We start from the raw sequence: 19,163 nt of genomic DNA on the forward strand, positions 1-19,163 counted from the left end.
CAGTCTACGGATGATAATATTGATAACATATTATGATAAGTCTGTCTACTGCAGTTTAGTGAGATATTATGTTTATTTTTCTAATTATGTTGTAACCATTTGATAATTTTAGTGGTAGCGATAAACAAGTTAACGACAGACACGATGGCAACTGGTAAATATCAAATATTAAACAAAATAACAGGTACATACATACAATATAATATATTGTATCACTCATAATAACCCTTCATACATTGCTATCAGTTAATGCTGGCAGGGTAAGGGATCATAGGTGGGAATGAAAGCAGATCAGTTAGCCCATCAATTCTACAGGAAATAACCCAGATAATGTTCAGAGGAACCGTGTGGAGGTCGACCTGTTAGGTTATATTGCTAGTAATGGAGCTGTTAGATCCCCATGACACCTAAAAACTGAGATGCCAATAGTCAACGGTGATGTAAAGCTTTCAAATATAACGAACCACGACGAAATGTGGTGCTGATCTTAAGTGTAGCAAGAAGTCAACGGATACACCTAATGTGGGTACAAACCCGCATTATATTAAAGTATAAACTTTGTGGCGAACTATGAATCCTACGTTCAGACCAACAGAAGAGACTTATGTTCAACAATAGTCGATAGTTGGAATGTAATGTTGATATGTTAAGCCTCTGTACTTAGCAATTTCACTCTCATTTCCTACCTTTGTGATATCAAGAGGTGAAGAGACTCGCTGAAAATTGTAGTGAGTGGCAAGAGCTCCACTAACAAGAATGTAGCTTTTAAAGAAGAATTAAGGATCCCACCCTTCAAGCTAAAACACAGACATGCAAACCCAGCTGTTACGCGAAAGAACCACGAATGAAACTGAGATACTCGTGCGAGTTTATAAAAATCTCACTATATTGAACTATTGCATCATCTATGACTATCTGACTCTATTATCGATATCAGTACTACAACTACTAAACAAAATAATTCAAGAATACGCGTCTATGGCATAATAAGGCATGATAACCTCATAGGATTTAAGATTTAAGCTGAGCCGCTCCTAAATATTTGATATTAATTTAAGTGTCAGACACAAATTGCCTCATACTGTTTATTAATTACTTCTGTTATCCTGAATTTAATTTATCCTACAAATATCATGAACGCGAAACTTTATAAAGAATTTTTTTACTCAATCACGATTAAACGAGACTACAGTATGGGGTACTTCAGAAAGAGCGTATAAAGGTCTCTTAAGGGTCGACAACGCGCGCATGACATCCCTAGTGTTGCGGGCGTTCATAGGCTGCGGTAGCCCCGTTTACCATCTTACGACCCCTATGCTTGTTTAGTACCAAAGTAGTGTAAAAAAAGGTTGAACGTATTTCAATGAAATTTTGTACACAGAGACTATATCCTGGCTTGGCATATGCGATGTTTTCTTACAGTTTTCGTAAGCAAAACCATAGAATGCAGTTAATACAATAATGATATGTGACTGGTCTCGATAATAAAACATTATACAAAATACAAAGAGCCTATAAAAGTGTAATACATTTTGTTTTATTACACTTTCTGTGTGTATTTTTATTTTCAAACAAGTAATACAAAGAGTATTTCCTAGAAATTGTATACATTTACCGTATTCGATGGTGAATTATAATTTGTACTAAAACGTCTCTATAACGTTATTAAGGATGTTATGCTAATAATAAACGAAGTTTTATTTAGAATGATTTTGTCAGTTTGTACACCACGCGATGTAACTGGCAGAAGTTACTAATTATATAATTATATAATCAAAAAGTTAAGTAAGGGTGGGAGTAATTTTTGATACTTCAAAGGCTGACTCGTAATCTCTCAAAAGAGACAGTTTGCAAGATTCATTTGTCATTCTATATTTTATAGACCTTTTTAATAACACCTCATTTGACGGGGTTTCAAAGAATTTTATTTCATTCAAACTTTTACAAATTGTTACGTCAAAAAAGTTGACTAGATATATTTTTACTTATTTTTTAAATAGAGTATTTTGTACGTATTTTAGTTCATTTTATTACATACAAGTTATTAAACTTCTAATTAGATATATAAATGCGTTATTTTTCTAAAACCAAATCAATACATTATTTATATCAGTGTATTATAAAGTTCACAATTTGTATTTCGTAAAATTCCATTCCAATTTTAAAATTCATTTCTTTTTTTCTTCAAATTTAACAACAATAGGGGCCGTGTAAATAACGACGCGACAAGAAGCAGTTCCGCGTAGGGTGATCAAAAATAATGCAACAACTGGCCCCCCGCTCTTTGTATTCAAAATAATCCTTGACCCAAATAGCCGTACAAACTCGTAATATACCAGTTCTTCAATCTCCAAACCCGCGTGTCCCACACAGGTTAAATTTCTTATTGTCAACATTTCTGCGACGACTAAAGGACTGTTCATATTACAACGAACGGATAACAGGCCTACGTAGCAAGTGCAATATAAAATATTTTTTGACATTATTCTAGTGTCTAAATAATATTTGTCAAAGCCATAATTATAATTTATCCTTAGATATTAAGAATTAATTTATATTAACTTCATAAAATAAGTTTGAAATGACATACTTTTTGCTTTAGAGCATCATTCTCCGGCAGTTGTATTATGTATAGTTCCTAACTCAAACACCGCTTCGTATATTTACTCATTTGTAATACGCGGCTGGAAGCAGTCGCTTTATTCCGTATCTACTTGACGAAATTTTTCGTTCTTTTAGTTCGTCGCTTGATAGCCGAAAAGATAGATTGCTTGTGACTGCTAGTTGGCTCCTTTTTGTTTTTTACATACTGTAATGTCCACTCTAAACTCTCAATAGGTAAACGATAAATCATTCGTCATTATTTGTGAAGCATTAAACATTCGAACTGGTCTCGTAAATAAATAAAAGAACTAAGGAATCCACCAAACTAACTTCGTTTATGAGAGCGCTATTCTGAACTGGCTCTTTAGACCAATAGCAAGCTAATCCATCGATGGAATCTACATCACTAGCGAATCCGTGAGATAGAATGAGATAGCAACGTCGCATGTCTCATTCCAACACATGGACTCGTTTTCGATAACGATTCCATCGATGGATTCGCTTGCCATTTGTATAGGGGAGCTAAACTATTCGTGAACCTGATAATTCAATATTTTATTTAAAAAAGACCTCTGAAAATGATCTTCATTACATAATACGACGTTTAATCAAATTTCTGTCATAATTTTAAATCATAAATAAAATTTGCATGTCTATTTTTATTTATTTTAATATGCAAATAAATATATTGATACATTTATTTTAATAAATAAATTGGTATACCTATATACATTCGTATTTTGTTTGTAGTCATTGATTAAATTTACATATATTTTCCTTGAAGATCTATTTGTGTCAATAAATGTATGACTACTGAATTCAAAACTGATATAACACAATTAAATACATACATTGGTTCCATTGTTTTATTACTATTTAGTATGTGCATAGGATTTTATTAAAACCGTTTGAGGCAATGGAAAATTTGATGAATAATTGTAATATTTGTTTAATTGATTATTTATTGTGTTCCACGTACGAAAGAGAAAAGCTAACTAAGAATAGGTATAGGTGATGTTATTGCTAATGCAATCTCTTCCCGATAACCTCTATGTAGACAATTAAGGATAAAGGAAAAGATAGCAAAAAGTAGTCTAACAAACTGAATAATTGTATTCCAATTCCAAGATTGTATTCCACAAAAAAACAGACTTCAATTGTGGCAAGTTTTTACCACGATTGAAGTCGGTTTTTTTGTGGTTCCACAGTTTTGTGGTATTTTAGTTTTAAAAACTAAAATTACCAAACCAATTTTTATAATATTTCTATGACGAATTGATAATTGATTGTTTATTTGTAATGGAGAAACTCGAAATATACTTAAGGGATTTTGAAAATTCTTTCACCTATGGAAAGCTATCAGCAAGTAACATAGGTCGAAAGATATAGTGCCTAACTTAGATTACCAACCCAACTGCCAACCATAGCAACTACTGGCTACTACCCCCAATGGCAAATACAATGGGACGTGGCTCCCAGGTTCCTTATGATAGTATATGGGGGAGACCTATTCAGCAGTGGACAGTTAAAAGCTAATGATGATGATGATGATGAACATAGGCTGTATTAATATACTTTATTTTCAAAAATTCTATCTACCCATGCGAAGTCGGGCCGGATCGCTAGTAACAAATAAAGCGCCTTCCATAACAACTTTACAAATGGACGTGTCGTTTCAGTATAGGAGAGTCAAAATATATTTATCAATATATCACATTACGCGGGCAAAGCCACAACAAAAAGCAAAAATTTTAAAAGTAAATGCAAATAGATATGACAGCACACACAGTTCAAATATTAGTTCTTTATCTGAGTGTCTCATTGTAAACAGTCTCTATCTAATACACTCTCTTTCTTATGATACCCTTAATATTGTAATTGAAATTTAAAAAAAAATCAGACCTAGAAATTAGCTTACTTTTTTTTAATTCCTGATCTAGTACCAACTGACTTATTTCATATTCGCCTCTAAGATGATATAGTTGATTAAATTTTATATTTAGTTGCATATGAAAAATATTATGAATGATAAATAAATTCAAAATCAAAATATGGGCACCGTATTGAATATATCTGTATGTTAATGACATACAACTAATATGATTTATAGTAGTTATAGCAAATATTATAAGACATGCACATATTAATACTTCATTGACTTTTGAACTAAACATACACGCGTTTTAAGCTAATATTTGGCCAATGTAGGTTTGCCGAAATAAACATATATGTAAAACATTCCGTGGCAATGTAGTCCCGGCATAGAATAGGCCACCCCTTCCTTTCGCTCGGATGTCGTAAGAAGTCACTAAAGAAATGCGAGGGATGGGCAGCAGCGTCCCTCTTAAAACATCTGTAAAGCCCAACTGCGATTGCCAATTCGCCTGCCAAGCGTGGCAACTACTGGCAAAACCTTCCAAGGAGGAAGCTTTTGTTCAGCAGTGGACTGATATGATGATTTAAATCACATAGAAATGAAAAAGGGCATTATTTTAACTAAATTAAATAGAACGATATGATTTGCTAATAAATTAAAAAATTGCCTGTATAATAAAATAATACTAGCGAGCTGCCCCGGTTTCGCATAGATTTTTTTTCAATAAAATACAGTCCCACATGAACTCGCTGATAAAGTAGCTTTCTAAAGCCGAAAGAATTTTTAAAATTAATTAAGTATTTCTTGTAAGTACATCCATTAATACTTAGACATTAGACTAGCTGTATCCCGCAGTTTCGACCGCGTGTATCAGTATATAAAGCATTCTAAGTAGTAGTAGAAGTAAATCTATGTTATAATATAACCTATTCTACTACCAATTTTCGAAGGGAAAAGGATTGTTAGTGATGAAATTTAACAGCCTTATTGCTAGCAATACACCCTATCAGGTCGACCTCCACGCGGTTCCCCCTGAAAACCATAGTGGTTAATTCTTATTTAATTGGTTACTATGGGCCAACTGACCCGCCTTCATCTTCACTTGTCACCCTTCATTACCCCGCCAGTGTATACCGATAGCGCAGGCGGGGTTACTATTCCATCTTAACCTATTAAAAAAGGGGGGAAGGAATTGTTAGTAATGGAGACTGAGAATCCCATTGCTAGCAATATGCACAACCAGGTCGACCTCCTAGCGTTTCTCCCTGGAAACTACTGGAAACTATCATGGTTAATTCCTGATGAATTCATCATGATGGGCTAACTGGCCTGTTTTCATTCTCATCTATCACCCTTTACTGGTGCTCCGCCAGCGTAATCCGTTAGCGCAGGCGGGTTACGTTTTCAGCCATCAAAAAAACCATAAAAAAAACTACCAATTCTAAAACTACCAAATATAAAATTTTACATGAAAGTCTAACAAACATCCATCTATACAAACACATTTGTCTCAAACTTTCGCATTTAACAACAGCAGTACCTAAGATATGGTGTAGTGCCGGCAAAAATAATAACGTATCGTTTATAATTCATGATTCATAATCACGGGCAAATGTTTGCGCCAAGTGTAATTTGTTACGGTGCTGGCAACTATAAGAAATGATACTACATTGTTTACAATCTCTTCGGATGTAACTATGACGGGTGTAATTTTGGTTGATATTCACTTAAGGTAAGTGTTTCTACCTAATCATAGATTATAGGAGAGAATAGAGTGTATTTTTTTTTCTTTTTATATATTTGAAAATGGAATGGGAACCCCGTCTGCGTTATCGATGTACTAATGAAGCGGAGCACCAATGTAGAATGATAGGTGAGGATGAAAATAGGTCCAAAAATTAGTATCCAGGGAGAACCTTGTGAAGGTCGACCTGGTAAGGTATATACTTTACCGAGAACCTCCTCCATTTCTCAGCAAATAATATATATGATATGAATAGGTATGTGTGCTTTTATTGGAATCATTTAAACTAATATTATAAAAAAAGAAAGAGTATTTTGTTTTATTTCTCATGGATAAAGTAAAAAAAAACTACTTACCCAATATTAAAAATTCAAAAATTCTTACAGAAAACTACAGTATAGGTTACAAAAATTGTATTTTACTTTCAATAAAATCGTGCGAAGTCAGAACGAGTTGCTAAGTTTAAAATAAACCGCCAATAACTAACTTGACAAATCGTGTCAAATCACGATTCGATTTTTGAACGTGTATACGTCATAAGGTTTATTAATAACGAATCGTGAAAGATGAATGTGTGAACGGGCCGCAATGCCTACTTACGCACACTTAAGTAAATGCTGCACACACTCTCGCATTGGCAGCGTCACGGCCTTGAGCACATTACGTAAGCGTCGCGCCTAGAAGGTCCTCTTAAGGGAAGTCCTTGGCCGTCAACTCTCCCTCCTCCAATGCGTTTATATCGATTTACAAGAATTGCTGCAGATAATTCTGTTATTACCACCGCTTGGCAAACTTCGGTATAAGAGGGGAAAGGGATTGTTAGGAGTGGGGACGTTGCTAGTTATTTTGTGTTACGGTTTAAAGGGTGAGATATGGCAGTGAAATTACAAGTATACGGTACAGAGGCATAAAACGGGGAGTATCGTGGATGACACAGTATAATCTGTTATGTCCATGGTATTGTTCATATCTATAGGTGACAATTATCAGTTTTCATCAGGTGGGCCGTCAGCTTGTTTGCCAATCTAAGTTGCATAAAAAAAGTACTGTCACGTCTATCGTGGTTAATTCCATGCGTATTCGTCACGATGGACTAACTGACCTATTTTCAACGTCACCTATCATCGTTAACTGATACCCCGCCAGTATATACCGATAGCGCAGGCAAAGTTACTATTCCATTCTCATCATTAAAGAAACTTGTCTTAAATCGATCAGAAAAAAAAAACAATCAAATTCTGGATACATCTCAAAATTTGTAGACACAATCTACCTATTGTATAAATAATGAAATTAAAAATTAAACTCACAGCAATTTAAATATAAGACACAGATTGCAATGTAAGTAGTTCGCGTACATGTCCATCGTTACATTACCTATTCGATTCGGTTTGTTTAAACAATTACCATTCAATTCAATGTCGTTGCTACTTATAAGGACTTAAGTACCTGTATGTATAACCTTCGAATTGCAACACTATTACTAACGATATAAGGTTCATATTTGAAAATAGTACACAGGCCGACCGCAGCGGCTATCCTACGTTGGTATTCCTGAAAACTATTGTTACTCTCTTCTCTTTCTCTCGGTGTTATTTTTCTTGTATCAAAAAAGGAACTTAAATTACATAAAAAAAGACAAACTTTTTTTTTATCGTTTTCCGATCACTGTTTCTTCGTGAAATACAAATAATTAATGAGTACATATTAGTATATAAAAATATACAAATAAATAATTAACTTAGAAAGAAGGACATACCCATAAAAGATTGCTAACAATTTGGAATTCACTCCATATCTACTCAATAATATTTACGTACATATATCAATACGTAGCTATGTACTATTAAGTAGATACTAGTTTTTGTGATAAAAACTTGTAATTTTTATATTATGGCCGTATAACGAATACAAATGTGTAGGTGTTTTTATATTTTCTTGGCCAATTCTATTAAACTACTAACATTAAACTACTTGTAATTAATTTAAATAATTATAAGTATATATATATATATATATAATAATAAGTAGGTATATATATTTACATTATTACATGTACTACATCTCCATATTTATAAATGATAGAATTTTCATCGTGCCTCCGATCAAACTTTATAATTACTACTCTCCATCCAAAGGTTGTATGGAAGAGATCGCTTTTAACGATAAGGTCGCTCATTGTTTTCTCATTGTGATTATTTCTTGTAATTGTTTGTATCTATAATAAGTTTACTATTGTAATCTTTTGGAGGAAACAATAAAGAGTATCTATCTATCTATCTATAAGTTAAGATACATTTCGTTGTTTATTTCAGTTGTTTTTCTTTTGTATTTTACTTAAAATATAGGTATTGTTTAACAAACTAATAATAGAACAACTAATAGAAATTGTTACTAAAGTCGATATTAAGTAACATAATAATTAAACGCACTTATAATTTAAAATTTTATGTAAAAAACAAAATACTGTAGATTTACTAAATTCACAGACCGAAGGTAAAACATTACCTTGAAAGAGTAAGGCATAATTCCTTTTAGTTCTCATATCTATAACTATGAAGTAATTTTACTAATATTAACAATGTGAAAGTCTATCATAAATATTTATAATAAAATTTATTTTATTTATTTATTTATACTTTATTATACATAGTAATAAATTCAAATCATCTTTATTCAAAAGACTTGTTTACAAACACTTTTAAATCGTATTTTTTTTTATGAATGCGAAGTCGGAAAGTAGTTATCTTTTGTGAAGAACCCGCAAGAAACTCAATAGTTACTCTTTAAAATCCCTGTTAAAATTATGTGTATTTATTTAAATTAATTACATCTAAAATTATATGTTAATTAAAAAGCTCGTACATGATCAACTAACACTATGTATAAAAGATTTTTACATTAGGCAAAATTATTTTTTGTGTTATTAAGTTGCATGTAAAATGTAAAAGTTGTATGTGAACCTTATTAAATAAATAAATAAATAAAATAAATGTACGTTTGTCATTCAAATAATCGGTTAATGTGTAATAAGTTTTGTTCAATAAATGTTTTAATAACAGATTTAAATGTATCGAAAGATAAATCTAAAATATCCTTCGGTGTCTTGTTCTAATATTTAATATCCGTTCCCATAAAAGACCTATTAAGTTTTTGTAAATGATACTTCGGAACAGCAAGTTTTATTTTTGTATCTAGTTTTAAAATCATTGTCATCGCTGTTTTATATATTATTAATACATCAAAAAAATATGACAGTGGAAAGCAAATGTGCAAATGCGAGCTTAACTCAACAAGAGTTTTCTTCTAGCAAACCCAGAGTGGAAAAAAGCATCAATATCAGCGGCTAGAGCATTTGTGATACATATTTTGTGTTTTACTTAACAAAAATAAATCCTTTATGTGCAATCTTTACTAACTTTATATGAAAGTGAGTTGGTTTATTTGTTTGTTAGCTTACGCCGCCTAAATTCTCTACCATTCTTCATGAAATTTCGTATGCACGTACTATTTTGAATAGAGAAGGAGATAGACTTGATATTCCGGCTAATCATATACCAATCACGTAGACGAAATCGCGCGTAAAAACTAGTTACATAAAATAAAGTCTAAACGAATTCGTCTCTTCAGTGAGTTATCTACGACGAGCTCCCTTCACAATATGGAATGGTCACCGTCACAGTTATTGGTTGATAACATCCGCATATTATTTTTCTGTTTGTCTAATCATATGTTATCAGTATACCTATACACCGGGCATATAAAACCTACCATTTCTGGGGTTATCTTGTCGCTGCAAACATATCACGTGCCAAATATATATAATTATCAAATGTCTAATGTTGGAACATATGATCTAACTAGTTGTATGCCACGGGTTTTCTTGCGTGAGTTAGATTAAAAGCATTTCATTTATTAATAAAGTTTCTTTTTAATTATTTTGAATAACTTTTTTTTTTACTGGGTATTATTTAGTTTATCTTTAATTGTACGGTTATTACCCTTATATATTCTACAGGTTTTTTTTCAGCTTCTCAAAGGTTGACTGTAAGAGATCCCTTTATGGGATAAGTCCGTCATTGTATATTAAATCATTTACCAGTGTTTAATCTGAGTTATGTACAATAAAGATTTTACAATACAATACAACTTTATTGACCAAAATTAAAAATAAGGTACAAAAGGCGTACTTAATGCTAGTAGTATAGAATACTCTACCAGTCAACCTTTGGGATGAACAGAAAATCACGAACACGGTACTTCAGTGGGTTTTGTCTATTTACGATATATATCTGTCTAGCCCTATATGAGTAAGTAACAAACATGTAAAGACCTAACAACAGAGTTCTATTAATTTGATTTACGACAAGTTTTTTGATGTCCATTAATTCCTCTCATTCCGTGTCTAGGGAAAGTAGATAAAGCTCTATTTGAGAAATCAGTTCAGGGTACAATAGGGATGATATACCTGAAGAAGGCAAAAGCCCTTAAAAATCTTTTAATTACTAACTATATTCCGCGGCTTCATCCGCGTGTACGAAATTTCGTTCAAACCCATTTAGTAGTTTTTGCATGAAAGAGTAACCAAACTTTCATCCATCATCCATCTATCGTTACAAACTCGCATTTATAATATTAACAGAATCATTTTAGTAACTACATTGCAGAGCGTATTTTATTCATTTTTGTATGAGATCGGATTAAAATATTTTCTGAGTTACGAACCATACTTAGTTTGAGAATAGTATCTACGTTTTACAAAAAAAAAATCCAATTAACTCCAAATCCCAATATAGCTCTTTATTAGGATTAGTAAGCCTATATTTACTTAAATAAGATAGACGTAATTGGAAATTAGAGGGGTAAAGGGATTGTTAGTATTGGAATTTAACGTCCTATTGATAGAAAATATACCCTATCAGGTCGACCTCTACGCGGTACCCCTAGTAACTATCATACTTAATTCTTGTGGAATTCATCATGATTGGCTAACTGATCTGCTTTCATCCTCACCTTTCATAGATGATAATGTATCACTGGTGTCCCATCAGTATATATCGATAGGACAAGCAGGGGTTACCATTCTATTTTCACTCATAAAAAAATTGATAATTACAAAGCCATATTTCTTTTGGTAATTAATTCATTTGTAACAATATTACATAATGTTGAATATGTTTTATATTATAAGTTATAAAAAAAATATTACTGGTACCACGCTATCGAACAAACTAGATTGTTTCAAAATCAAAAAACGATTTAAATGAACAATTAATTGGTCAATCAAATGTTAAATACTGGAAGAAAGTGGTATTAATTTGGATCGAACGTTTGGTCAACACAGCCAATCATCTAATTAGAGGATACTGTAATTAAACCCCCCTTTATGGGGGAGGCCTATGTTCAACAGCGAATAGTTAATGGCTGATATAACAATAAATAAATAATTAATACAGCACAATAATTACATGGATTATTTTCATAATTTGAACCAATAAAAGAGACATAAGTAAAAGTTTACACTGAAATCAAATTAAAGGCTTGATATCTTAATATGAAGAATTTGAGACAGATTGTAGCTTTCTGTGTTCAAATCAGAAATTCATTTAAGAAATATAAGTTTTAAATTTTATTTCCAAATTGAAGAGATTTCTTTATTAAAAATTCATATAAAATTATTATTTTTTTGTAAATGAGCGGATGTGAAAATCTCTAGCAATTTTTTTTTTTTATAATAATATGGTGGCAAACAACCGTTTGGCCTATCTAATGGTAAACGGAGTTACCGTAGCCTATGGACGCCTGTAACACACCCTTTTTTAAAATCCCCATACTGTAGTCTACCATAACTAGTACCTATACTATGTTCATGACATCATACTTTAATGTATCTAATAACTACCGGTTTAACTTACGTGTAATTAGAGTGAAAAATCTCGACTAGTTTCAGAATCAATTCGTGATCTTTAGTCATGAGTGACTATGACGCGAGCACAAATTGATTCCGATTATTACATTAAAATAAAATGTGTGCTTACGAAGCTTTTAACAATTTAAAATACTTATATACAACAGTATATTTAAATAGAATTTCACGAAAAGGTAATTTTTTTATACAACTTAGAATGACAAACAAGCTGACGGCCCACCTGATAAAAAGTGGTAACCGTCGCTTATAGACATGAGCAGTACCATGGACATAACAGAGTATACTGTTTCGCCCATGATACCCCCCATGTGCTGCTATTCCTGAGGACTTAGGTGTTATTCCTCTATACCCAGTAATCCACGCCATATCCCACCCTTCAGACCGAAACACAGCCATGCAAACACAGCTGCTTCACGGTAGAAACATGAATGGGACAGAGGTACCCAAGCAATCGACTTTTGTACAAAGTCTCCCTCTGTGTGTCTATAGTGAGGTAGGTTGAAATTATCACAGAAGCACTATCTATGTGGATGTAATAATAATGTATTAAATCGAAATATTCAATCAATTGATTGATTTTAGATTCGGACGTCAGCGAATTGTTTTACATTAAATTCTATTTAAATTATATTAAAAGAGACCGTACAATTAAGATGATTCGAACACACACACATATATATATATATATATATATATATATATATATATATATATATATATATATATATATATACACCATACCATATCCTACCCTTCAAACCGAAACACAGCTATGCAAACACAACTGCTTCACGATTGAAATACGAATGGGACAGAGGTACCCGAGCAATCGACTTTTGTACAAAGTCTCCCTCTGGTACATATATATACAGAGAGAGAGAAAGACAGAATGAGAGAGCAAAACCTTTTCAACCGACTTCAAAAAGACGGAGGTTCTCAGATCGGTTGTATTTTTTTTTATTTCATTACTTCATAACTCCGTCAGTTATAAACCGATTTGAAAAATACTTTTTTTTATCTGAAAGAGTTATACTCTTTACAGATTGGTCCCATAGAAATTTCTTTAATTTTTAAATCAAAATAACCAGTTCTTGTCACAATTGAAGACTTTTTTTTTATGTGGGACATGACTTTAACTGTGAGTTGAGTAATCATACATACGACCTGTCCTTACTCTATATATACTAGCAACACCAACGGTGCGTGTACAACCATGTTTCAAATGCAGAATCTATCAATTCCTATCGTTCTTTAAAAATCAAGTATACCTACTAAATAGATAAGCATATCGATGCGTAATAGCTATTATTACTTTAAATGCCTACGAAATAAATAGTAAATAGATAAAAATAAATAATTATGTAAGATAATATTATAGTTGTAAACCTGTTTACCAAGCAATAGTTTATAGCAATAGTTATATACATTTTTTCTTTTTTTTTTCTTTTTTATTATATAATCAATGTAAAGGCCTTGCATGAAGATAGACAAATAAATTAATTATCGATCTAGTTGCCATCAATTTTTTTTTAATAATATATCCATATAGCGTAAAGTTAGTACGTTCCACTTTTATACAATTTTGTGTTATTTTCCCATTATTACGTTGAATGTACTCATTATAATATTACTCGCATCACACATACACTCATAGTATATTTGGTCATTATCGAGATTCTGATGAGTTGAGAATTCAGTAAGTTGCAATTGTTCGAACAAAGGGTCCGTTACCGCATAAATAGGGCAGAGACAAAAATAGAAATGTAATATTTTTTTTTATCTAATTATTAAGCAGATTCTTAAATCATACATCGAATTGAAGAAACCTCTTATTTTGAGGCATTATTTTGAATAAACTAAATCCGTTTTTAATATAAGTAACGTACAAAAGGCGAACTTTAAACGAACAGTACAGTGTTGCTAGTTATTTCCCATATTTTTTTCTTAATTTTTTACTCTAACCAGGTATCTAAGTAATTTTTGTTTTGGAATAATATTCGTGACTTCAGATAATACTACCATGTGATAACTTTCTGTTTACCTATTAATAAGCATTAATAGTAAACAAGTACAGCTATATTCACTTAATTCAAATTAAGTTTTACTTTTAATAAATTAACTCCAAAACTTAAATTATTAAATATGAAACCCCCACAAAATTAAAAGATATTTTCATATTACTCGTATTTCTTGATTGCAGCTAATGTTAGTTGTAATGCAAAAAATTGTACAGAGGTATAAAATTCCATGAAAAGTAGGTATATAACTAAATTCAAAGATAAAATCATTTGCATTACTGAATGAAAACTGTTATATACAGCTTTTTTTCTATAATGAGAGAGAATTTTATATATTATTTACTAGTTTTAAATTTAAGTCAGGTATTTATTAGAATACAAGAGAAGCTAGCTATGCAAAAAATAACAATCTCTTATGGAATGTCCATTTACAAATGGCTTTAATTACTAATACTCATTTAAGTAGGTAACAGTATTAAATTGCAAGATATACTATATTTAATTAAAAAATATCAGTTAAATCAATTTATGTTTTGTATAATTAGATCCAGAATATGAAATTCGAATGTAAAGAAAATCACTAAAAAAATATACGTAAGCCGCCAAAAAAACAATTACAAAATACAACAAAATTCAAAGACATGAAGCTAATATATAACTCCCACAAACCGTTTTCCGGCTACCTACCGTAAAATTTGAAATAAACTCAATTAAAATAATTACGGATTCGTAAAGATTTAATCGTTACTCAACCAAGTTAATTTTATAACGAAGCTTGTACTGATAGAATTTCAATGAAGATATATGATAAAGAAAATCAATGCTCACCTAATAATAATTAGGTATACAGTAGGATATAAAAAAAGAGTTGAATATCTCTAGTTAGATACGAGCGATAAGAAATCACAATCAAGAATAAAATGGCAAAGCACTACAATAATTGAAATTTTAATAGTCTAAAATAACATACCATTCAATGTTAGGTATAAAATTTAAATAAAAACAATGATGTAATGATTGTAACTATTACTTGTATTTACATGCATCATAATAAAAAAAAATTAAGACCTGTTAAAAAAAAAGGTTATTAAACGTGGCAAAATTAGTTATTTTGGTATTAAGAATAAACTACTGAACCGATTTTGATGAAATAACTATGGGACTAATGTGCAAAATATATGCTTTGAGATAAAAAAAAAAGATTTTTCTAAAGCGGTTTATAAATGACAGATTAATAAAATAACAAAAAAAAAATACAACCGAACTAAGAACCTTCATTTTGAATTTGGTTAAAAAAAAACCTGTCCAAATATAGATAGTTGAAATCTTTTGTAATAGTTTTAATCATGACATCAAATGAGCGATAAGTATAAAAAATATAAAGCTATGCAAAATCATTGCTTTGCAATTTAGTTTGATATCAGTAATTATATTCATACAAATTTATCCACAAAATACATATTAAATTAATGTGGTTCATGCAGATTTTATGTATATAACAGCCATAAAAACTAGCATGAGACATTAATATAAAAAAAAATCAGTTTTAACTACTACTAACAAATATTAATTATCAAAAATACTAGTCATTAGATTTATGTATAGTTAAAAGTTTAAAAATTTATTTATGTTTAAAAGATAATATTTGTTTTTCATGTATATTATACAGAATATGATTCCAACTGGGTTATGAACAAGATTAATTTAATACTATTAAAAATTAGGTCACTCTTAGTAAATATATTCATAGATAAAGATAGAAATATAGAAAAAGAATGAATCTATAGTAATGATATAGAAGTAGACAAAACCTTGCCTGTGCTATGAAGTAAATATTAAGAAACCTTGCTTACTAAAAACAATAAAGGATCTACTCGTAGAGTTAATCGTAGAGCAGAGTTTTTACATGTAGAAAAATTATACATCTATATAAATTGTAGTGCAATTAAGAAATCAGGATATTACAAATAATTCTAGTAAGCAGATAATATTTTCACATAGTGACATAACAAACTTGACAAACCATGAGTTAGAAAAGACCTAGGTCCAACAGTGGGTTAATAGACTATTATAATGACGATGGTGATAATAACAATACAAAAATAACTTATTAACATAATGACGCTATTCATGATAAACAAAAGCTAGTCAGGACGTCAAACTGAAATAGTACAGTCAACAATAGGCATCACAGCAACGTCTTAAAGTATGGGTAAATGAACTGAACGTTATGTAAATAGTTTTAGCATCACAGTTGGCATAGACGAACATCTAAATCTGGTGTTAAAAAACGTGGGCCCAAATTGTATAATTCCAGGTCATCCAACTACAACGTACAAGTTAACGACAAAGCATTACGTATCTAATCTCATTAAATTAAAATATAAAGTTAATGACGAAATAATTGAGATGACGGTTTATAACGTCAATTCTAATTTGCAATATGCCATTCAATGCATAGGACAGGAAGAGAAGGAAACGTAGCGCGATGTAAATGAAGGGGCAGCGAGTAGCCGCGGCCGCGTGCAGAAGTACGCCAGCCGGGGTAGAACAAAGCAGCGGAGTGCGCGCTACAAGCGGTGCCCACGGTGTTGCTATACTCGTACGTGAGGCACTGAGGCGCTAATCGCTGTCCGCGGACTACCACACGGGGCCACTTTGACAGTTTCTATGCAAATGTTAATTCGTTGCGAGACCAGTTTTCGGCCAACGAAGCGGTTCCGGGCCTACTCTTGCGCACGATCTATACACGCCCATAAATTATTTTTCTAAACGTTTATGCCTATCTTGCAAAACTGGATTTCTCGTTTATTAGATTTTTTATGATTCTGCCCGAATAGTCGAGGACGTTTCGCGTCGTAACCATAGAAAAATGTTTGCCGTTGATTATTATCGTGCATTTTTCTATGTGTCGGAGTGAAAATAACAGAAAACCGGTTGGCAATGAACCCGCAAAAATTTGGTGATGCAACATAGTTGAACAAAAAATTGTAGATACGGCTGTCTCATAATCAAGTTCAATAGCCCCAAAGCGACAGCACGTGTATGCAAAAGTTCAGAGACAATACAGACCTGCGCAAAAATATCCCCTCGAGAGATCATTTTAAGGTGCTAGCTCGTTTACCCGTTAGCCCGCTTAAAATTTATCGTATACTGCAGGCTATCAAAACAAATTTATCAATGACATTGTATCAGAAAACTTATTTTAAAATTATCCAGATCGACTTCCAAATGAGGTCACGCGCTACGCATGTTTCCCGTAGCGATTTCCTGGTTGAGTAAAGTATAAATACCTAAAATGATGTAGAGAGATAATAATTCGCTTGTGCGTAACCTTATCAATTACAATACAATACTTTCCTCGATTCCATGTCGATAATTCCACAGTCCTTGTATCGTTAATAGAAAACCATTAGAGCTCAATGGAGCTGTTCACTATCATAGTTTGTTTGTATCACTGAGTGTCTGTTCACTGCGTTACACTTGAGGTACACTGTTAGTTTAGCATTAGCACCGTCGTCTGCTACGGCCGTGTTCACTTCCGCATAATTGCAGCGCGCGGTCGCGGCGCTCGCGTCGTTGCGGTGTGGCGCGCTTCGCTCCTAGCGGTTGGGAGCCTCGATAGCGAATGCGACCCGACCGCCGAAAAGTCTTCGTGCGGCTCGAATGCAGAAAATTCGGACGCGCCGAGTGGGGGACGCTCTACGACTATCCGAAACTTGCGCGCGTACGTGCAGCGCTTCGCTATGAAAAAATCCAAGGTTAACGCGCGCTGCCAAAAAAAGACGCACGCAAAATGAAAAAAAAAGACGGGTAGAGCAGCGCTCCTCGCGGGCCCTCGATGCAGCCGTCTGCACAGGCTGACACTGCCGCATTTGTCTAGTTTCTAGCATAGTACATACGGTTACAATTCGCGAATACATTTCTATACATTCCCATACACAAATTATATGTTTTTATCGTAGGTTATTGACATCATAGACTAATTACGTTGGTACCTGCCACGTTGAAGTCATTATAGTTGACCTTGGTCTTGAAACGGCTGTGGGGTATCAAATGTGATGAAATCGTGTATGTACTATTCGCATGTCAAGGAAATCAAAATAGCCACGCAATATAGCAAACGCATCATAGAATTATTATAACTATGATCTCATTTATAAGAGTTAACTATTAGTACTGGTGTGAATCACGATTTTATAATGGAAAAGCAAATAACTCTCACTGGGGCAAAGTTTGATAACAAAAAGTGTTCAATGTAGATAGTTAATCGCATTTCCGTACTATTTTACTATTTTGGTAATATTTTCTTATGTATCAGTATGCTCAATTATGTATGTCTGCTATATCACCTCATAGGTATCTGCAAATAAAAAGAGTAAACAAGCTGATAGCCCATGGAACGGAACAGTTGCTTATAGACATGGATAGCACAAATTTACTGTGGCGCCCACAGTATTCTCTATGTGTTTCCATTCCGAAAGACTAAGCTTAGTACCTTAGATAATAATAATAATTATTTATTTTATTGAAGATTATAATCCATATCGTGTTAGTACAAGACTTGGAAAACTACGTAAGTTACAAACAAATGTTCACTCAGTTCATATAATCTTTGCCCATCTTCAGTTAACACTGTTATATAGTTTTAGTAGCTTTTACCCGCGACTTTGTCCGTCTGACTGAGATTTGTTTACTGATCGGAATAAAAAGTAGCCTATATGCTTAGATTATACAGATAGAGCTTCGAGTCTTAAAAAATGAATCAACTTCTTGTCAGCTAATTGTTAAAAGTGTTCTATATACTTACGCATATAATGTATCTTGATATATTATTTAATAAATAAAATGATATTTACGCATTAAAAAGATGCAGAAATTATAAGATAAAATAAATATAGAAGTTATAAAGGAATCACTCATAACTATTTACCACGCAAAATTGTATGGAAAAGTTGGCCCGTTTTTCTCGAAGCATTTGTATGGAAACAT

General features: G+C 32.3%; 1 protein-coding gene across 2 annotated transcripts in view; it reads right to left on the minus strand.

The window, feature by feature from the left end:
* Positions 1-19,163, minus strand: part of LOC113516897 (zinc finger protein chinmo) — a 94,752-nt gene that overhangs the window by 57,838 nt on the left and 17,751 nt on the right. Inside the window, exon 1 of one of the 2 annotated variants that reach the window (XM_052902605.1) lies at positions 17,531-17,939. The exons of the other annotated variant lie outside the window; for it this stretch is intronic. Coding sequence (XP_052758565.1) covers positions 17,531-17,542 — 12 coding nt within the window. The 5' untranslated portion in view covers positions 17,543-17,939. Of the gene's footprint in view, positions 1-17,530; positions 17,940-19,163 lie in introns of those variants that run through there. 2 annotated transcript variants of the gene reach the window in all.

Source organism: Galleria mellonella, unplaced genomic scaffold, assembly GCF_026898425.1.
Source record: "Galleria mellonella isolate WM207_F2 unplaced genomic scaffold, CSIRO_AGI_GalMel_v1 utg93, whole genome shotgun sequence".
Lineage (NCBI taxonomy): Eukaryota > Metazoa > Arthropoda > Insecta > Lepidoptera > Pyralidae > Galleria > Galleria mellonella.